General features: G+C 46.1%; 2 protein-coding genes across 2 annotated transcripts in view; both read right to left on the reverse strand.

Moving 5' to 3' along the window:
• PARP12 (poly(ADP-ribose) polymerase family member 12) overlaps positions 1-4,913 on the reverse strand; it is a 23,046-nt gene extending 18,133 nt beyond the window's left edge. Inside the window, exon 1 of the mRNA XM_030463154.1 lies at positions 4,903-4,913. The gene's annotated coding sequence lies outside the window, so the exon portion shown is untranslated. The remainder of the gene's footprint in view (positions 1-4,902) is intronic.
• LOC103529502 (cystine/glutamate transporter) overlaps positions 1-13,786 on the reverse strand; it is a 17,796-nt gene extending 4,010 nt beyond the window's left edge. Inside the window, exons 1-11 of the mRNA XM_008494948.2 lie at positions 13,657-13,786; positions 12,964-13,012; positions 10,716-10,980; positions 7,773-7,899; positions 6,936-7,051; positions 6,149-6,274; positions 3,470-3,569; positions 3,336-3,380; positions 3,034-3,157; positions 2,612-2,715; positions 742-838 (exon numbers count right to left, since the gene is read on the reverse strand). Of these exons, the coding sequence (XP_008493170.1) occupies positions 742-838; positions 2,612-2,715; positions 3,034-3,157; positions 3,336-3,380; positions 3,470-3,569; positions 6,149-6,274; positions 6,936-7,051; positions 7,773-7,899; positions 10,716-10,908 (1,032 nt within the window). The 5' untranslated portion in view covers positions 10,909-10,980; positions 12,964-13,012; positions 13,657-13,786. The remainder of the gene's footprint in view (positions 1-741; positions 839-2,611; positions 2,716-3,033; positions 3,158-3,335; positions 3,381-3,469; positions 3,570-6,148; positions 6,275-6,935; positions 7,052-7,772; positions 7,900-10,715; positions 10,981-12,963; positions 13,013-13,656) is intronic.
• Positions 13,787-21,907: the final 8,121 nt, after the last annotated feature.

Genomic DNA, 21,907 nt, shown 5'->3' on the forward strand with positions numbered 1-21,907 from the left:
TAAAGCCTTACTACGGTCCTCGGACTAGAAAGAACAATATGGATCTTCTCCCCCAGCCCCTCCTGCAACCACAGGCTGCTGCTTCACACCACCAGCATTTCAGAGAGCTTTAAAAAAAACAGCGTCACAGACTGAAGGCAAAAGGCCTAAACACACTGGTTTGGTGTGATACAGAAAGGATTAATTCTTTCAAGATCAAGAGCATGTTTGATGCTTTATGTCCTAGGCAGGGCAATTAAAACATACATGATCCAAAAGCTAGTACAAAGGCAACTTACAAAGATGCCTTACAAACTTACAAAGTTGTCAGTAGGTCAGCCAAGTTGCAAGAGGCACTGAATCACAGTTAAGATGAAGCTGGGCCATGGTCAGAAAAACAAAATTAAATGAATAAAAACTGGCACCATCTCTGCACAAGCTCGTTCACTCCACCACACCTGGGAACTTCAAAATTAACTAAAGCCTGGCAGAGGTACCAAGCAGCAACTGTGGTAGATGGTAAGGACAGGACTTGTACAAAAAAATGACCAAGGCAAGGATTTTGAGGGATTTGGTTTGGATACAAGTACTGCCACAAAGGGCCTTAATACTTTGAAGCTGTTTCCAGCATTCCACCTTCTTTATTTTTTGGAGGCTGAGTTAGTGTCTCAACACCTTATACAACTCCTCAGTTTCTCCAGGCTTTGCAAAAAAAGCCAGGTCTGCAAGAATAGGGCATGTCACACAGCCACATCTCCTTACCATTAACATGACAGCAGGAAGGGGTGTATGCTTTCGAATGTGGATCATGGAGAAGAGTGGAGGCCACTGTCCTTCCCTGGAAGCCACAAACAGAGTCCTAGGAAAAGACAGGGAGCCCTATCCATTAGGATCCCACATCCAGACTAGAAGAGAGATCAGTTGCTCGGCTGACCTGAGGCCACAAGCCATCCCCCCCAGCACAGGTCTGCTATTCAAGGCCACAGGTATGTCAATTTGGGGGCATTTGGAGTCAAAACCCACTACTAAATTTCCATACCTCCCCAAGACTAGTTAGTTCAAGGCAGTGCAGAGCCCACTAGTAGGATCACTGCCCACTAAGAGAAACCTTTGGGCAAGCCCAAAGTGACCATGAATGAGTTCAGTAAGCAAAAAAGTTTCTTGCCATCAGAGAAGGAACTAATCTTTCCAGTAGGAAGTGGAGTGGTCACAAACTTCAGTCCTTCATAAAAGTGTGGTGAGTATATGAAAGGGGATTGTCAGTCTTGATACCTATATTTATATTTATATACACACATATATATACACACGTGTGTGTATATATGGAGAAAAAGTGTCATTTCCTCATATAATAGGGGATTTTCAGTCCTCTGGGCAGCTGTTGGACAATATAGTTCAGAGCACAGCCAAGAGGGCAGCTACAGACAACACCAGCTATAAAATGACAGCAGAGAGCTCCTTGCCTTCATCCCTCTTTTGACTCATGAAAGGGCAATTAGGGAAAAGGCATCACATCCAATTCCATAAATTTAATATCCACAAATAAACCACGCTAGAACATCAGCTGGGCTGGAGCAGGGCCCAAAGCAGCTAGGGCATGAGTGTAAAATTGGTTTTATTGCTGTCTCTGTGGTTTTGCTGGGGTGTGGCTGGCCAGCAGCCAGGGAGGCCCCATCCATGTTTATGTGGCCTTTCTGCAGTGATTATGTTAATGGTGCCAGGGTGGGGGGAGAAAGGCGACAGGGACAGGCACCCTGTGGTCTGCAGGGACTTCTCATCCTCAAAGAAAGCCACTATCTAGAGAACCTAACAGGGAAGATTCTCTGCGCCTCTATTTAGTGCAGGACTTCAGGGTAGTGGATCAAACAACTCATTAGCTTTCAGACTGTGAAACACCCCTTCCATATCAACTGAGTTTTCCTTCTGCAATCAAAGCTGTGAAACAGAACCGGCTCCAGAGAGTTCACTCAGCTCCTCAGGACCAGTCCAATGTGCTTCTCCATGAGCTCTGCCCCCATTTCAAGACTCCCATAAGGACATGCAGCACAGCAGTCAGTGAAGCTGGCAAGATAATTTTTTCCACGGAACAAAGCTTTTCTTATTGCTACAACACGATTTGTTGAAGCTTGAGTAATGCTTTAGGTATAGCCCGTCCCCAGTAAAATTTCACTGACCTCAAAGCAATGTCCTCGAGGGAGAGTTTGCCTGTGGCCAGAGATCCTCCCAACAGAGGGGCCCTGTGCCCTGCAGCAGAGCAGCTGGGTGAACCCAGCAATAGAAGAGATTCGGTCTCACTGAGGAGCTGCCAACATCAACAAAGCCTCTGGTTCAGCAGAAACATTGACATTTCACTTTAAAGTGGGGATTTAAACTGAAGTGTGGGGGAAGAAGATAAAAATCTTTGTTTGTGACCAACCCTAGGTATCAAAGTCTCGACCTGTCCAGAAATAGAATGGGTAGGCTCTTAGCCAATAGGGATCATCTTCTAGTTGACATCTTGGAAGTCAAAAACCTTATGTTTCCCACAGGAGTGGCCAAAATGCCATTGTGTGGGCAGGCAGCTGCATAGGTCACTCGTGCTTCCCTCCAGTTCAGAAAACCAGAAGAGTAATACATTTTTTAGGGACATGACCTTGAAAATGTGAAGATTCCTCCATTCATGGTTCCAAAGCAGGACAGCCCAACAAGGACAGGGACCACGGAGATCAGGCTTTTAAAGGCTCGCTGCACAAAGCTCTGGAGGAAGAGCAAGTGTGGCTTTAGGAACACGTGGTGATCTCTAGACAATATCAGATTCAAAAGAAAGAAAACTTCCTCCATCAAAGGAGTAAAATCTAACTCATAAATCTTGCCTTTTTTTACTGTCACCCGCAGGTTATTTGTCATTACTTTTTAGGCAACACTGGAAGAATTTGCTGCTGCCCAATAATGCAGAGAAATGACAAATTGATGAAGCACTTTATAGGAAAACCATTCCTGAAACACTTGCCATGCCCACTCCTTCAGCAAAAACTGACCACACTGGAGAAGGTTAACAGCAGGGGAACAACTCACCACAGCCACAGCAGGAGAAGCCAGAACATCTTGCTTTCCCAGGACCGTGTAATAGGCAACATTGGTGAGCATGTACCCCACAATTACCGTGATCACGGACACGATGACAGCCAAGGGGATGTTTCTACAAGTAAAGGGACACACAGAATGAGCTCTCATCCCCTGTTCTGCAAGGTATTACAGCAGGTTGCAGCTGGCTTAAGCTAGGTGAACCCACAAACTTGTGTCCTCCCATATTGTGTTTGGGAAAGCTGCAGGGGCCCAGGGGCTGGTACCCCAATCTGACTTTTCCCCATCCTTACCTTTCAGGTCTGACCAATTCCTCACGCACAAAGCTGGTCTGAAACCTGCACAGTGGGAAGAGACAGGGAGAGGGTTTGAGCCATGTCCAGGACACCAGTCTGCTGTCCATGGGGGTCCCTCCCATCACACCTACCAGCCTGAATATGCGAACATGCCTGCATAAAAAGCCAAGGGCAGCTTATCCAAAACCAGTGACTGTCTGTCAAAAGCATCATGGAAGTTTTCGGTGTGGCCTGAAGAAGAGATAAACAACAGACACAGAGCGAGGACACATCAGAGATCTTCCCACAGGATAGTACCCCTGGCATCTCTTCCCCAGACCTGGGAAGAGTCTTTGTGACTTCCTCGGAGTCAGATGTTCAGATTGGTGTCATTGCTTCAATTTGCAGTACTTTGCTGGTGGGTTTACTCCACAAACAGTGACAGAACATATCAGTCCCACATCCAGCTACAGGAGATGTTTCAGGAAGGGCAACAGCAGGTTCTGCTTCAGACAGAGCCTGCTATGGGAATGGAAGACCGTGGAGATGAGAGGACCAAAGTTGTCCTGTTTTTTTTTTACTTTAGGCCCAAAATTAATTCACCAGGTTGACCCTTCTTCTCTTCTTCCCCCAGCCCTCTGAGCAGCTGGATGCACACTCCTCTTTGATGTGGTGCAGTCAGCCAGGCAGCTAATTCAGCTCTTGCTGTGCTCCCTCCTGATCCCACTGCTGGAGCACTGACCCCAGCCCCATGCTGGCTGGAGCATGGGAACCAGGGCAGAGGAAGGAGCAGGAGCAGGGAGAAGGGACAGCCAAGCCTGGGCCCCTGCTCCAGGCACCCTCCTGCCCACTGTCCCTGCCACCAACCCACCCCTGCTTGCCCACAGGGGGGTGGGGGGGAACTGAGGACACAGAGGGCAAAGCAAATAAAATTAAAAAAAAAAAATAAAAATAGAGGTGGCTCAGGTAGAGATGCCATTTTACTAGCTCCTCCAATTTTCTGAAAAGTTCTCTGCCTGAAATAACAAGCAAAAAAAAACAAAACAAAAAAAACCAAACCAAATAAAGCAAGAAAAAATCTTTAAAAATTGAAAAAAATTAAACTCAGGATTTTAGATATGAAACATATTTTGTCAAACTCCCCCCCAAAAAACCTAAGTAGAAATACCAAATGGCATCTCATTCAAAGGAATGCTGATAAAAATCCAGAGTCAAAAGGAGCTATGTTTCCAGTGTTTTAGAATGCAGGTGGCCCAAGGTTTGGTTCCACATCTATATTCAGTTCTTCAAACTAAAGTCTCTTTAAAAGTAAAAGGTGCAGGGCTCACCTGCTTGGGCTGTGCCAGGAAAGGGGTGAAATGACATTGAGCATGTGAAGAAAATCAGGCTACTCCTATGAAGGTGCCTCTGCAAGGAACTCTGTGATGAGATTTGTGTATTTGGGATTGAAACACTGACCCAGCAAGTCTCCAAAACAAACCTGAGCCAAAGAGAAGGTAATGGCAGAGGAAAGGAAAAGAGGGGGAAAAAAGAAAAAAAAAAAAAGAAAAATGAAAAAACCCCACCACCAAGTCAAAAAGAAAACAGATCTGAAGAAAACTAGATGAAAATATGGGAAGTGGGCCTGTCAGAGTAGTCTTTTTATGTTCTAAAATGATTGCTGCTAAGTGATGGTGCATAAAAAGGATTTATTGTCTGTGGTACATTAATGAATGATTTACAGTCCCCCATGAGTCACATTAAATACAACCTGTCATATTGGGGTCTCTTGGTAAATTCTCCCTCCAGATGTCACCGGCACTTATCCTCCTCACAGGAGAACGATGCCAGGGCTCCAGATTGTCCTTTGAAGGCATTCCTAATGATAATGGCTCAGGATTTCTAGCTGCAGGGCAGTCCTTCAGTTCAGAAGTGCTGCCAGCCCGAGGGGATCTTTGCATGTTCAAAGGAGCCAGCTCCAGACATCAGAAAGAAACATGACCGTGGAGCCTCCTGCCTGTGTTGTTTTCTCTGCAGAGGAAGGTAATAGTGTGTGAAGAGGGAGCAGGCTTCATCCCTCGAGTGGGAATGCCTTGGGCTTTTCTATAAACTGAGGCTTGGATCAAAGCCAACGCTCTTGTATCATTCCCAAGAAGATACTGCGAGTGGAGTTTCCCCTCTCCCACAGCTCTGGATGCGAGTGTGCAATCCTGCACGAGTGGGTTCTAAGTTTACGAAGTTACTGCACATCTTAATTGGGAGGTAAAAAAACCAAACAAAAAAAAACCCAAACAAATCGAACAAACAAAAAAGCACAAAAAACCAAACCAAAACAACAACAAAAACAACAACAAACCCCCCCAGTACCTTAGCTTAATCCACAGACAAGCTAGAGATGCAGTTACCGGGGTTGAGATGAGGGCTGGTAACTCATTACACAGCTGTGACTGGCTTGGGTCACCACAGGATGCTGTCACACATCCCTGGTGCCCATCAAATTTATGTTGCTTTGGAAGGATTTCAAGCCACGGTGAAAACAGGCAAGTCTGACACCAAAGAGAGATGGTCTGCAGAGGAAGGTGTCCCTGGGTAGGCTCACACAACCTCGGGCACTGAGAGTCTGCTCAGCTGGGGGGAAAGCACAGCTGAACCAGGTGCATCAGCCCAGTGCAAGGATGCAGCTTAGTGCCACCTACCCTGGTCTCAGCTCCCAGATAATTCAGATCAAGCAGACAGGCAGGGAAAGCTCCTGCCAGGTAAAGGAGTACCAGGCATGTCACTCAGGACCCATAAAAGCCATGACAGGCAGGCTTGCTGAGCACCATCCCTCAGCCACCCAGCAGCAAACCTACCCTGGGCCAGCAGCATCATCCCTGGCACGATGATGAGTGCAAGAGCCAGGAGTTTGACGATGGAGAGAGCTGTCTGCAGCCGGGCACTCCAGGTGACGCTCCAGGAATTGAGGGTGAGGACCATGTCTGGAGAGGAGACCACACTGCTACAGCTGTACCCCATGCTAGACACATGCAGAAAAAAAAAAAAATACAGCAGCGCTCCCTGCTTTAGGAATGCTGGGGAGAAGGCTGAGTCTTTACAGAGAGGATGCTTGGGGTGAGAGGTGTCAAAAAACATGTCTGGAGTGGCTCAGTGGCGTTCAAAGGAGGAGCTGAGTTATGCTCCTGAGAGGGACCAGGAGCCTGGTTGCTGTAGGGTGATCCATGCCTGCCTGTGAGGAAGGGGGGACTTTGCAGGGACATCTCAGCATCCCCTTCACAGCAGTCCCTGTGCCAGCACCTACCAGCCTGAAGCAGGCAGGAGAGCTTGACAATAGGTGCATCAGGAGAGGAGTCAAAACCTCGAGCCTTATACCCTCAACCCAGGTGGTATTCGCACAGCTATGCATGAAGAGCTTCCACAATCCCCCTGACCTAGGGCTCAAGATGAGCAATAGGGAGGCCCAATCCCCTTCTGGCGCAATGGCCTCGAACCAAAGCCTTGGGTCAGAAAGCTTTGGGTAGCCAGGGGGCTAAGATGGGGCCCTGATCCCACACTTATCTGAGAAGATAACACCCTGTAAGTGCCACTGGTCTGGAGCAGAGAGGCTCTGAAATGGGGATTCCTGTAGAAGTCAGTACTTACAGTACCCCAGGAGAGACACGAGCTTCACAGCAGGGACAGGGGCTGCACAGGGGGTAAAGAATGGCTCCAGCATGTAGCGTCCAAATGCCAAGGAAACCACAGCACTGTTGGCAGGCCTGGGGGAGAGAGACCAAGCAGAAACTGTGGTCTGAGGACAGCCAAAAAATGGCATGATGTAAAATTACACAAAATGGGAGGGGGGGGATTTTCCCCACCCAGCTTAATCCTGCTCTCCCATGCAGACGGTGAAATCCTATAGAGTCTTTCTCATAGGTTTTTCTTAGTAACCGGGTTAAAAAACACATGCTGCTTTCCCAACTGGAAAGCAAAAATTGAGATTAATCATCCTGAGCAATGCACTATGTTTCATATGTCCTGCTTCATCTCAGCTTACATGAAGGTCACAGGTTATTGAGAGACAAGGACTTCCTTCTTAAAGTTAAGAAAGAAGTCATTTGTAATTTTCTGAAGTGTTATTTAACTCAGGGCTAAGCCAGAAAGTTGTCTCCACAGGAATATCCAATGAAGTTTTGCAATGAAAAGAGATATGAAATAAATCTGTCTTCTACTGTCAGTCTCTGAAAAATACCATGGCTCTTGGAAGATCCCAGCTGCCAGGGGAGAAGAGAGATACTCTTCAAGTACAGATCACATTGAACATGTGTAACTATTTACTCATCATATCTTCTTCCTTTAATCACTGAAAATCTTTAAAAGTTTTTCAGATTGTTTCTACTTTTTTCTGGTCTTTTCTTGTTTGGATTGTTACCTTGCACTGTAACTTTTGGGTTTTTAAATGGTCAAAGCATCCAGCAAAAGGCAAACAAAATCTCTTACCTGATAGCAAAAAACTCCGCCCACAGAAATAAGAAACTTGGCAAAGGCCCTAGTGTCTCCAAAATGTAGATATAATGTCCTCCAGACTTGGTGATTCTTGTTCCAAGCTCTGCATAACACAAGGCACCTGGAAGAGTTTGGGTAGAAATCCACTGAGTAAATCATCACTTGGATTTTCTCTTTTCTGTGTGACTTTGCAGGGATCAAAGCAATCTGTTTAAAACAAGTAGTGATTTAGAGGAAGAAAAGAGGTTTAGCAGAACCACTCTTCCCTGGTTTTGTGTGCTACAATGTTTTGAAGTAAGTTTTGAAGCAAGTTTTGAAGAAATGGACTTTTCTGTCAGAAAGAAAGAAATTCTCAATTTTCTGGTAACTGGTACAACATTTCCATGGAACTGGTGCAGGAAGGCTTGTGATAAAAATGTTGCACTAAGACACAAGAGGTCTCCTTTGCAAAACTTCCTGGAGGTTTGTGTTCCCACTTCTCCTCCCAGTTAGACCAGCGAGATGGTTCTTACACGGCAATCACAGCAGCTCAGCTGACAGACCATGGCTGACCTGATCATTTCAGCCACATTTTCAATCCCAGACCACATTCCTGTGTCCTTATCTTGCATCTTCACATAAATCCCTTCCTTCATTTGAAGGCATCAAGCCTGATAGGACACCTCCTCTAGAGGTCATCCCGCTGAGAGGGAGGACCTGCCGTGGGGGGACAACACAGTCCCAATGGTGTAGTGCAAGGGAAGCATCCACCTGGGAGGCTTCTCTGGTCTTTTTCTCACACATTGAGGTATCAGTACACTGCAGACCTGGGGTCTGCTTCCTCCTGCCCTCCCAAGCACCTCCACGCCTCCCTGCCCCTGCGCCAGGACACAACAAGAAACCCTGGGAGAGGCGTGCTGGAGAAGACAGCTTGAAGCTTCCAGGCAAATGGACAGAAACCTTTAAGCCTGTGCCAAAAATATCCCATCTGTGTTTTCTCTGTAGGGCAATTCATTGTGCCATTTGAATGTGTCCTAAGTACAAATCCTAAGCCCTGCCTACACTGGATTCACTTACTAGGTCAAAACATCCTTTGCTCACTAAAAGAAATCATAAAACACTTCACTTCTTTGAGCACAACTCCCAGGTTGGAGCTAAGTGCTGCTGAGATGTGGCCCTGTGGGGTAAGACCACCTCTAGCTGTTCTATCTTCTTCTTTGCCCTGCTCAGATGGCTGTGGAGGGAGAGCAGAGAGGAACTCAGTGGTGACTTAGCCAGGCATCCAAATCCTGTGGCTATTGTGCCATATTTAGGTCACACCAAGGGTGAGGACGTCAATTTTTCCCATCACTCTTGGCAAATTTGTGCAGAATCCCTGTTCAAAGTGTGGAATATAGGCAGACACCTCCCCTCACTTATCCCAGTGGGTCCCTTTACGTGCTTCAAGCACGTATTTTAGTGCTTTGCTGAGCTCATGCTATGGGACTTGTATAAATGCCACACTTGAAAGAAAAAAACATAAAGGAAAACTTTCTAATGTACTGCAGGAAAAGTGTCAGAGCAATGATCAGGGGAGGTCATCAAGCTGATAAAAAGGAAGAACAAACTAGAAAATTTGGCTACAGAATACAGTAACTAGATAAAGAGGCTCCCATGGCCCTCCCAGCAGTCTGTCAAAGGATGCAATGGAGAGAGTGGTCTTTCCAAGTGCAGAGCTTTGTCTGTGTGATCAGCACATACATTATCATTTGATGCTCTATTCAATTAAAAGGAACACTGTGCTCACATTAGATTTTGAGATTTTCTTTAAACAAAAGTATATAATTCAGTAGCCACCCACACATGGGCTGCAATGTGAAATACTGGTATTCATATGCTAAGGGCAAGAACCACCTGTTTTTGCCTTATTATCAATTGAATGTCTCTATTTCTAAACTTGTATACATGTCACAGCCCCAGAGTAGTGGATTTTTTTCCACATGAAGTATTTATCCTTCCTTTTTTTTTTTTTTTCTAAATTATGACAGAAAAACTTAAAAGTGAACCAATTAAATAAACATCACATTTATCCCCAGAGCTGAGAGAAATCTTGCAGTTCACCTAATTGTACCTTTAAAGCATTTCCATGTTGGTGGTTTTACACAGATTATGAGGAAAACTAAAAGCCATACACTTTATCCATCATCACTTAAGAGAGACATCATTTCGGAAGAACTGGGATGAAACCATCACCAAAAGGTCAACCCACTGTGAGAAAAGACTTGTATTCAATGTCAGAAACTGAGCCAAGGGTTAACACACAGACAGCAGGGCTGTACTAATCTGCCCCAAGATTGGTGCAATCATGCACCAAGGCAGTATCAGATGTATCCAAACCATTTCTGATAGACAGACACCCACCCCAGCTGGTGGGTATTCTGCAGCCCCCCAGGCAATCTGCTCTAGTGCTTCCCTATCCTCGCCAACAGAAAGGGGATCCCTTATGGCATATTAAGACTGTCACTTCTTGCCCTTTTTGCAGTGTCTCTGAAAAACACTGCACAGCCCTCAGGCTCACAAGTGCCTTTTAGATGCCTGCAACCTCCCTTCCACCTCACAGAACAAGTTCCCTCATCTTCTCCCAGCTTTCCTAGCACAGATCATCACAGCTCTGTTTGCAGTCACTGTCACTCCTTTGTCCTGGAATTGCACATGATTTCATATTCACAGAATAAAGGTGTTGGGATTTTCTTGATCACCCCAGGGGAATAATTTGAAATAAAGTCCTCTGGTGGCTTACCCCCACACCCTGTTTTGCCCTCCCCTCCCCCATCCGTGCTTGATAAACCTTTCCTTCTCTTGCAGTAGGAACAAGGAAATTTTAGTTTATGCTTCTCCCAACTTCTTCTACATCAAAACGTGCTGGCTCCCCTCACCTTCCAGGTACTTCATCAAAGGCTGATGATGCTCACCACTCACCAAACATTGAGAGGAGTCCACAGGCAAACCAGACAACCAGGGAGAAACCCACGCTGCCAGAGTTTTTCAGTACACCTGTTGGGGAGATAAAGATGCCACTGCCAACCATGCTGCCAATCAGGAGTGAGAAAGCCCGCAGCAAAGTTATCTTCTTCCTCAGAAAGACAGCCTCTTCTTTCTTTTCTTTCTCCATGGCTTTATCCTAATCCCAGGGGATGGTCATGCATTCAGGAGCTACAGCCTGCCAAGTGTCCTCAAGGCTCACCTGTAAGACAAGCAAAGAGTTAGGAAATCAGAGGCCTTTTTTCTGTATGAGATTTTTGTTGGGATCTGTTGCATCTGTTTTCAGCTGCTGGATTCACCAACCAAGCCACAGGAGCACGTGAGATGCTCAGTATTGTCTCTCACATCAGTACAGCTCCTGAGAGGCATTTTGGTGTTTTCTGTCAAGGAGCACAGACCATTACAAGTCGCATGCAACACTTCAGGAAATGACTTCCAAATTCAGCTGTGATGCATAGAATGGGACTGGCCAGGTTAGGGTTAATTTAATGGAACCTGTTTTGGGGGAACACTGTTACCAGCATGCTGGCAAAGAGCAGATTTCAAGATGCAAACCTAAAAATCAAGATCTTGAAGATCTCTGAGGTTTGGGGATTCTTTTTTGTTGGTTTGATTGTTGTTTGTTGTGGGGTATTTTTAGGAGCAAAGAGCTCTCTTAGTTGGGGTGCACAGATGATTGAAAGTTTTTTAACTTCCTATCCATCCTTGCTGAACTAACACACTCCAATTTTCACACTAGGGCTTCAGTTTATCAGTGTTTCTTAATATACTGTCAGGGTTTTCTGCTGTCAGTGTACTGAAGGGTCAGGAATAAGTACTGTTTGCAATTACAAGAGAGAGCATGGTCATGAATGTCAGAGAAGTAATTTCCTATATTAATATAAGAACTTTCTTGGCAATGGAAGCAGAAGTGACGCTTTTCCTAGAAAAGAGGGTACTTTAGACACTCCAGGAATCACAGGAGTTGATCTAGATCCAGTTCTCTCTTGTACTACAGTAACCTCCTACTTCACCCTCTTGTCTCTCCAGTCTCTGTCTCAGTCCCAGGCTGGCATCTTCACCAACAAACTCACCTCCTGCTTAGGTATGTTAGTAGATTTTAATTTTTTATTTTTTGTAGTTTTCCTAACAGCAAGGCAGACTTTTTTACACTGCTAATTAGCCCTGGTAGAGCAGATAAGACAGGTCTCAAGTAGATAATTTGGCTTCTGTCTCTTCTCCTGCCACACATCTCCTCCAATGCTCACACTCTTGGCTTTAGTGGTTTTTTGTTATCTTAATGCAGGAAATTGGAGGAACAGTGAATTTTTGCCTCTGCCCCATGGCTTTAAGCTGTTGCAAAGTTACACTGTACATGAGAATGTATTTTATGGGTTTCTTAAATTATTTAATAATTGCAATAGTGTGTCCAGGAGTAGGCAGCAGTCACCTACAGAAGCAGATCCAAGCAGCCAAAAATAATTTTCTCGGTAGTCTGTATTGTCATAGATATAAATGTTATCGTAACTTCGAGGGGAAAATTCTTGTTACCAGTAACTCAGTAAAAAGTCAGCATAACTAAGGGATTCTCTCCCCTATCCCCAGCTATTTTCCCACCTGGAATCCAGCAGGAAGAAGTAGGGCTTATCACTTTCTCTGCAGGCATATGAATAGCACATGCAGCAAGTCCTCCCTCCTGCCAGCAGCTTTAACTGGTTTCTCTGAGATCGAGCCAAGCCTGCTCAAGGATCTTCTCATTCAAACCAGCCAAGTTGAGTTAATAAACCTCTAATGAGTCCCGGAGGACTTCTTAAGGCTCAGATGGGTCACATCAGCCTCATCTGGACCTGCGAAGCTGCTCCTCTGAGTCCCGAAACCACACGGAGCTGCTGGAGACGGCAGCTCCAGAGGGGCAGGGAGAGGTCCCTGGGAGCTTCCCCAGCTCTCAGCTGCAGTTCCCTCTGATGCTGATTAATCAGCTCATGGAAATACCGGTATCATCTGGTACCTCCCTGCCAAAAGGAGAACCACAGAGCATTCGTTTGAGATGGTGAAACACCGAGGGCTCACCAAATGGAAAGCAAACTGGAGAGAGATGGTTTGCACTGCTATGTCTAAAATGCTGCTGCGAGATAATTAAAAGGGCACTTATCTGTTTGGCTGGGCTTTGAACAGAGCAGGTGCATTTACAATCCATCAGACTCACATTTCTTGCCGAGATCCCGAAGTGGCAAAAGACAGCTTCTCTTGGCGGGCTGTGAAATTACACAGAGAGGGGGGGAGGAACGAAAAAAGGAGAGATCAAGTCAAATTTACAGACCAGGTTAATGATCCAAAGCAAACAGCAAACTCCATGCTTCTGTCCACATGCCTTTTTTTTTTTTTTTTTTTTTAATACTACTGCCATGCATAATATTTGGAGATAAAACAGTCCAGTAAATTTCAGAAAGGTGAAATCTATCAGGATTTGTTACATTAGCTGTTGAAGGAGGGGAGCAAAAAAAGGAAAGAGTAACAGAAAGCTATTGAGTAGCTCTTCAAAGAGACACCTAGAGAGCGCACCACCTGGAGAGACCATTTCTGTCTGCTCTGCTTCCCAGCTACATTCCAACACCAGGCACATTAAAATGCAGAGATGCTAATCCTTGTGGCAATGCTTAAGTATATTCACAATGTGCTTAGCACAAAGGAAACGAACAAAGCTGCTTTTTGTTCACCCTTTTGATTCAAGTCCTTCTCCTTCCAAAATTCAGTACCTCTGCATGAGCTCCTCAGCCAGCAGGACTGGAGAAAAACAAACCCATCTCACAACTTTTCACACCTGCTAGGTCTTTACTCCCTTGTTCTTTGTCTTTACTGATTTCTTCTTTATTTATTTATTTTTAGCTGTTGATCTTACCTCGCAGGCACTGCAACATGGATGGAGATGAAGGTGACAAGCATAAAGGGAAAAACCATATTTGTTATTCCTAGTGGTGTCTAGAGGCCCCAGCTGAGAGCAGGACCCATCGTGATCAGCACACAGGCAGAGTGGATGTTATTCTGCTGAAAAGCTAGTGATACAAACAAGCAAGTTGGAAAAAAACAGAGGAGGGAGAAAAGATCATTCTCAGCTGGGGAGCCGAGACCTAGAGCAACTGGTGACCTTCCTCCTCCGATCATGCAGGAAGCGGGTGACATCCCTGGGAGACACATCATACCTCCAGAATCCCAGTTCAGTGACTTACCCCCCCCAGAAAAAAAAAAAAGAAACAAAAAACACAACCCTCAGCTACTAGGGAGTACTCTTAACTATTTACAGCTGTATTTTCTTTGCCTGGGCCCCAATCAATACTATACAGCCAAGAACAGGTTAACCCCTTCCTTTTCATACCACAAAAGATGCAGGCATCAAACTGTTCTCTGCAGTCCTATTATTTTTTATTTTGTTTGGTTTGGGGTATTTTTAGTTCCAGAAATGTCACTCCAACTCAATGTCCACCACAAGGCACAGGATCTAACTAAATAAAATCAGCAGTGAATGGGAGCTTTTTTATTCATGCATGAAAGTAGCATAAATAAGATTTAATGAGACTGGTGGTGGTCTGTTCTGGGAACACGATCAGAAAATCTGCTTAGGAGACCTGAGAGAGGCTTGTTTATAGGCCAAAATGAGTACAAGAAATAGGCTGAAAAGACAAGACATGCAGCTCAGCTTCCTTTCAGCTTTCTACAGATGTTTACCACCCTCAATAAGAAACTGGAAGGGACAGCAGTTAATAAATCAGGCTCAGGTTTGCAGCCTGAGATGTAGTAATAAATCTAGGGTGATTGGCTTAGGTGTAAATGTAAAAATAATTTCCACTAGCTTCTTTTTCTACAGAGTTTCACAAATTTAGTCTTGTGAGTTGTCTGTCAAGAGGCTGCCATTTCCTAACATTTCTTTCTTAATGAAAATATTTTTTTAAGCCTTGACAGCAAAATAGTTCTCGGCTCAGGTCACACTTACCACTCTTATCATTTTGTTTAGGCATTTCCAGTTGTCCTTGGGACAAGAATGACTTTTACTCTAAAACAGACTGATGATGTGGTGAGTCTGAACCTCCTGAGGAGGTGTTGATGACCTTTTAATTGAGAATCTAAAACTACTGAATCCACACTTTGGCTCTTTGGCTAGAAATGGATTAAATTGAGTCTGGTTTTCCAGCAATAGAATTCCTGTTGCTTTTAGTTCCTTCCCACTAGGAGCTAAATCCTACAACAAGTTTAAAATTCTTCATTACCACCAGTCTGCCAAAGAAGCCATTACAAATGGATGTTTTAATATTAATAGCACTGGTTCATTTTCACAAGATGCACAGATCATTCGGTGTCATTTCACTTTTCTAAGCATCCGAGTATAATTCTCCATCCAACTGCCATGAGAAAGTCACGTGCATCCAAAACTGATTTTCCATGCATGCTGTGCAGAAACATTGACTCTTTCATGAGCATTTCTTCCTTTCGTGTTGCCAGCAATATGCAAAACACAAATATGGAAGAGATGTACACCTGATCAAAGTAGACTCAACTCTTCTTCTTTAATAGCACCAGCTATTAAAGACTATCAGAAAGGTGGATCAGCATTGCTGTGAAATTAACTGATTCCCCTTTCTTACAAGCAGAGGAAGGGAATACCCCAGGCACTTGTCTTCCTGCTCATCGTGCCCAAATGAGCAGCACCCAGAGGACCAGGCACTGGGGCACATAAATCCTAAGCAACTTAACAAGGAGGCTGTTTCACATAGTAGATCTTCCCGAGACCAACATCTTGGCTCTATAACATCTCTTGTGAGGCACAGTGTAGGGAACTGTCCTTAGAGCTTTGTTCTTTTGCGGATGGCTCTCCAAGTAGCAAGCTGTTTTCTGTCTCCAGATCAGACCTCCTCCCTGGAACAAGACAATTTGTCCTATTTGAAACTGTTTTCTTAGCTGCGTAAGACAGAACACAAACAAAAATAAATCTAAACATTTCTAGCAGAAGAGACCCAACAGAGAAGTCTAATGCTGTAGCCAAGTACTGCCAAAATTTTCCCAAATGAGAATGCTTCTTAACAATTTCAAATTTAGAATAATAATAATAATCCTGTAACAGAGCACCACCACCCCTACTCCCAGTGATTTATCACACTGCATCCGTGCTGCAGTCAAAGGATCAAACTGCTATTGACACGGAGCTGGGCAGTGCCAATGCCCCACAGCCCTCACTCATGCAGGAGAAATTCCTCCATGGACCAGGTTTGGTCTTACCTCTTGCCCTGGCTGCTGGCTGTCAAGGATACTGTTTCTTAGTGACTGCTTGGAGATTTATCAGGAACAAGCTGAACAGGTTTAAGCTGCTCCCTGGGGAACACGGGTCCCCATCATGGTACAGCAGGTGCTAAGCTGCCACTCATCCCTGGGGCTGTCAGGCTGTTGTGGAGCTGCAACAGTGGGGGCTTTATTGAGGGATACATTCCCATCAGTGTCAGTCGAACAGCAGCAGCATTTAGAACCACCTGGTGTGTTTGGTTTTGAGCAGCAAAATAGTCCCCAAACCATCCCAGGAACATTCTGCAAGAACAAAGCACATTTCCTGAAAAGAAGGCAATGCCAAAATGGCCATGCTTATCACCAGCTTTCCTCACAAAGGAAATTCTTCACTAATGCAAGCTATTTTGTCCTGCTATGAAGACAGCTCTCTCCAGGTGAAACCCTTTCTTAGCGCAGGAGAAACCCTCCTCCACTTCTGCTATTGTCAGATGTTGTCAGATAGTGGGCCCCATCTAATGGGGGTTCCTGACCTACCCCCTGCTTTAACCATCTGGAACTGAATGTCAGAGCTGACAGTAGTAATAAAACTCTTTTTTCCATATTGCCTCATATATTTCTAGTTTCCCTCTTAATCCCACTGCAACGCTGCTGATTTATCACTCCAGGCCTCCAGCTCCCCTAGGGCTCCACCACAGTGCCTGCCTTTGTTGCCTCTATTCCTGTCTTCAGGGAATTCAAAAGAAAATGTAAACGTTAAAACAAACCAACAAACACCCATTCACACCTGCATTAGGCATTCACTTAGACTGCTACCCACTGCCTATGACTATTTTGTAGTCAATCCTCTGTGTTCTGTGGTAAATGCCCACTCAAGTACCTGACTGGCACAAAGCCCAAACGCTGCCTGGAAGGTACCTGGAGTGCTGGTGGGGGCACTCTCTCCATCTGGCCTCTCCACTCAGCTGTAACTCATCTATTAAAATACAAGCCAAATTTACACTTGTGCTGGAGGGAACATGTTTCTTAGTTAACCCTTTCTGGTTCTTACCCACATTTTCTCAGACTAAGGGGATTTAGATCTTGCTATGCAGAATTCCAGATTAACCCCTCACCATTCCCCAGGCCTCTGATGGAGGGAAGCAGGACAAGGAGGGTTTTCTCTGACCGCAACTGCTACTTCATCTCCTGTCAGACATTACAGGAACGCAGGACCAGAGATTCTGGTGGCATGTCCCAGGTAACAGCAAGAAGCGTCTCCTAAAGACACAGCTAATCCAGAAGGAAAATGGGATTTACACCCTTCCCTGACAGACTTCTTTAACTCCTCTGTGGGCATGGGCTGTGCTGGCAGCCAAGGGTCTTGGTGGGGCACAGGTTGTAGTGGGGGGGATGGTTTAGTTAAGGGTGGCAATTACCAGCTTGGGTTGAGCTTTAAGGCCTGGTCTGAAAGGAGCATCTCCAGCTGTGTTCACAAATACCTCAAAGGTCCCAGTTTGTGCCTGCACTGAAGGAGAACACATTGTTATATCCTGCGGTTTAGGTGAGGGAATGAATCACAGAATCCTAGGGGTTGGAAGGGACCTCGAAAGATCACCTAGTCCAACCCCCCCTGCCAGAGCAGGGCCACCTAGAGTACCTCGCATAGGAACGTGTCCAGGCGGGTTTTGAATGTCTCCAGTGAAGGAGACTCCACGACTCCCCTGGGCAGCCTGTTCCAGGGCTCTGTCACCCTTACAGTAAAAAAATTTTTCCGGATATTCAACTTGAACCTCCTATGCTTCAATTTACACCCATTACCCCTTGTCCTATCACTGGTCACCACTGAGAAGAGCCTAACTCCATCTCCCTGACACTCACCCCTTACATATTTGAAAACATTGATGAGGTCACCCCTCAGTCTCCTTTTCTCCAAACTAAAGAGACCCAGCTCCCTCAGCCTTTCCTCATAAGGGAGATGTTCCACCCCCTTAATCATCTTAGTAGCTCTGCGCTGGACTCTTTTGAGCACTTCCCTGTCCTTCTTGAACTGAGGGGCCCAGAACTGGACACAATACTCCAGGTGCGGCCTCACCAATGCAGAATAGAGGGGGAGGAGAACCTCTCTTGACCTACTAACCACACCCTTTCTAATGCACCCCAGGATGCCATTGGCCTTCTTGGCCACAAGGGCACATTGCTGGCTCATGGTCATCCTCTTGTCTACCAGGACCCCCAGGTCTCCTTCACCTACACTGCTCCCCAGCAGGTCAGCCCCCAACCTATACTGGAACATCTTGTTGTTCTTCCCCAAATGCAAGACTCTACACTTCCCCTTGTTGAATTTCATCATGTTTCTCCCTGCCCAACTCTCCAGCCTGTCTAAGTCTCTCTGAATGGCAGCACAGCCTTCTGGTGTGTCAGCCACTCCTCCCAGCTTAGTGTCATCAGCAAACTTGCTGAGGGTACATTCTATACCCTCATCCAAGTCGTTGATGAAGATATTAAACAACACCGGTCCCAGCACCGACCCCTGAGGGACTCCACTAGTCACACACCTCCAACCAGATTCTGCCTCACTGACTACAACTCTCTGACTCCTTCCTTTCAACCAGTTCCTGATCCACCTCACTACCTGATCACCAAACCCATAATTGATCAACTTATCTACAAGGATGCTGTGAGAGACGGTGTCAAATGCTTTACTGAAATCAAGATAAACCACATCTACTGCTCTTCCATCATCTATCCACCTAGTAATTTCCTCATAGAAGGCTATGAGGTTAGTCAAACATGATTTACCCTTGATAAAACCATGCTGACTGCTCTTGATGACTCCCATGTCCTTGATATGCCTGGAGATAGTGACAAGAACAAGTTGTTCCATCACCTTTCCAGGGATGGAGGTGAGGCTGACCGGTCTATAGTTACCCGGGTCCTCCTTCTTGCCCTTTTTGTAGACTGGAGTGACATTTGCTATCCTCCAGTCCTCAGGCACCTCTCCTGTTACCCATGACTTGCTGAAGATGATGGAGAGTGGCCTAGCAATGACCTCCGCCAGCTCCCTCAGCACCCTTGGATGCATTCCATCTGGACCCATCGACTTATGGATGTCCAGATTACTCAGCTGATCCCTAACCCAATCCTCATCTACTATGTCTAACTCCTCATCTATCTCGACTACTTCTGGGGCTGAATGAATCTGGGGCTCATGCGGAAACCCCGCAGGAGTAAAGACAGAGGCAAAGAAGGCATTCAGCACCTCTGCCTTCTTTATATCCTCTGTCACCAGGGCTCCCAGCTCATTCCTTAGTGGGCCAATATTGCCTCTAGTGTTAGTTTTGTTAGCTATGTATTTGAAAAAGCCCTTTCTATTATCCTTAACCTGACTTGCAAGGTTAAGTTCCAAGGAGGCCTTAGCTTTCCTAATTGCCTCCCTACATCCTCTGACAACAGTCCTATATTCCTCCCAAGTGACCAGCTGGCTCTGAGTTCCCCAAGCCCTCATGAGCTGCAATCCATTTTACCTGCAGCAAAACCTGAAGTGCAAAGACAACAGAAATAAGATCTGAAGGTCTATTAGGCTCCTGATCACAAGGAGTTATCTTATATTCCATAACTGCATCCATGGAGCTCGCCACAGGCTGACATTTGGCACCATGTCAGCACAGGGAGAAGTGTGCAGCCCCTGCCAGCTTTCCCAGAGCCTGACAAATAGCACCATAAACTAACTAAAAAACCCAACCTGCATGATTTTTCAGGTAACATAAGGGCCACCTCTCATTTTCACTCATATTTAGTGAGAATCAGATTCTAGGAACAAGTGTGTCAGCTAAACCAGATCAACATATTCACTGGGAAGGTTAAGTCAACACAAGGGCATAGTTATTAGATTTTAATGTAAGTACAGTGAAATCTCTGCTGGGAAAGACTTCTGGGTGCCTCTGGTGCTGCCTCCCAGAAGAAGCAGGACTGTCACCAACATTAGCTCAGAACGAGCCATGGCTTTGCTTAGCCAAGTCTTAAAATCCCTCAAGGTCAGAGAGCCCCTGACCTCTCCAGGTAACCTGTTCCAGTGCTGCAGCACCCTCCTGGCCAAAAGCTTCTCCCAGTGTCCACCCTGAACTTCTCAAGCCACCACTTCTGGCTATCATCCACAGCCATATCACCTACCCCCTCTGAGACCTGCAGAAGCACAGCCTCATGTCTCCCTGCACAGATAAGGTTGTATTTGCGTTTGGTGATGGTCCCTGCCACCCCTCCCTCTCCAGCAACCAGGGCTCCACCAGCCCCAGAGACTCACTTCACTTCAGGTTTCCCTGAAATCCGTGGATTCAACACAGCCATGGACTGTGATGGCTTCAGCACAGAGAGTTACAGGCAAGCAAAGGGCACCAAGTGGATATTCACCTCCAACCTGGAGGATCCGAACGTCTCTGATGACCTTTGGCCTTGGAAACCCTATTTTTGGCTTTTTTTTTTTTTTCCCCTCTCTGTCTCTCTTCTTTTTCCATCCTGGACTTTGAATGTCCCTCTGATCTCTTCTTGTCTGCAAGATTGCATCATTCATGGCAGGTAAGGTTAGCATGAATGGAAGGAAATACAAACAGCACTTCACACAGCATGCCAGCAGCTGGGAGGACCTGCAGCCAGCAGAGGTTACAGACCCCAGTCAGGTCCAATAAAGCCCTGCATCGCTGGAGGGGCAGGAACTACAATTGCAATTATTCATGTTGAAGTGGAGGTCACTGCCTCTCCTGCTCCAGAGGCAGATCTGAGCACAGCGGGGTGTTTCAGGAGGAGGGCTCCTTTGTGCGCAGTACTGAGCACCGGGCAAAGCTCTGCTGCCGGCATCTGCAAGGAAGAAACATCAAGTTATTCATTTCCCCCTCCCCCCCCCCCCCCAGTTGCGGCTCAGCAGGGATGCAGCACAGGGATGGAGAGAGCAAGGGAGGACTTTCCATTGCAGGATGGGGCCACAGCCACATGAGGCGCTGGGACCAAGGAGCCGCCATCCTGACCACGGAAGATCTGAATTCAGCTTCACTCCTGGATGTCTTAAAACAATACTGTCCAGAACATTCCTCTCATCTCCACACGGCTCCATCTTGGAGGTGATTGCTGTCCAGGGCACTGCTGATTCAAACTTCTGCTTATTTCTGTCCTCAGCAGACTTGCCACCTAAGGGAAGTAGAACAGGGGCACTGTGCAGGGCCACTACAGCTCACCTGGCAGAAGGGGGACAAGGATGCTCTGTACCCGAGGGAGGTCTCTGCTCTAGCAGGGGCTGTGGCACTGCCAGCAACCCTGGCAGGATCCTCTCCGTAGAAGGAGTGGTTTGTGAGAGGCTCCCCGTGCCAGTGAGAACATTGCAAAATTCAGGACATCTGTACAAATTCCAGACCAATGCAGCTGCTCAAATGTAATTATGAAAATTATTAGCAATTGAATTGGGAAGGCATTGCAAAACAGCTAAGTAGAAATAAAATAAACTGGCATGCTGTGACTGATGTAAGCATGAAACAGCCTCCACATATCACCAGGACCAGCAAGATCATCACCAGCTGAGGCACTGCTTCCAGGGACAGAAAAGCACTTCCAAGGGGAGCGAGTGCACAGCCAGGGTCAAGACCTCATTCCTTGTCACAGTGCTGGTGAATGCCCTGGCCCTCCCCTGCCATGCAGGGATGGCTTTTCAGGGACACAAGCTTCTGGCTACAGTTTGATTTTCTGCACTTGTCAAAGCTTGGGACTGAAGCATGATCATCCAGGATGAGTTAAAGTACATGTCAGGAATACTTCCCAGCCTGTTCAGAGCTGAGCCTCTGGGTCATCCACAGTGCTTGCTTTCAACAAGCAGTGATGTTAAGCATATCCTCATGATGTTAAGCATATCCTCACCA

This window comes from Calypte anna, chromosome 1, assembly GCF_003957555.1.
Source record: "Calypte anna isolate BGI_N300 chromosome 1, bCalAnn1_v1.p, whole genome shotgun sequence".
Classification (NCBI taxonomy): Eukaryota; Metazoa; Chordata; class Aves; order Apodiformes; family Trochilidae; genus Calypte; species Calypte anna.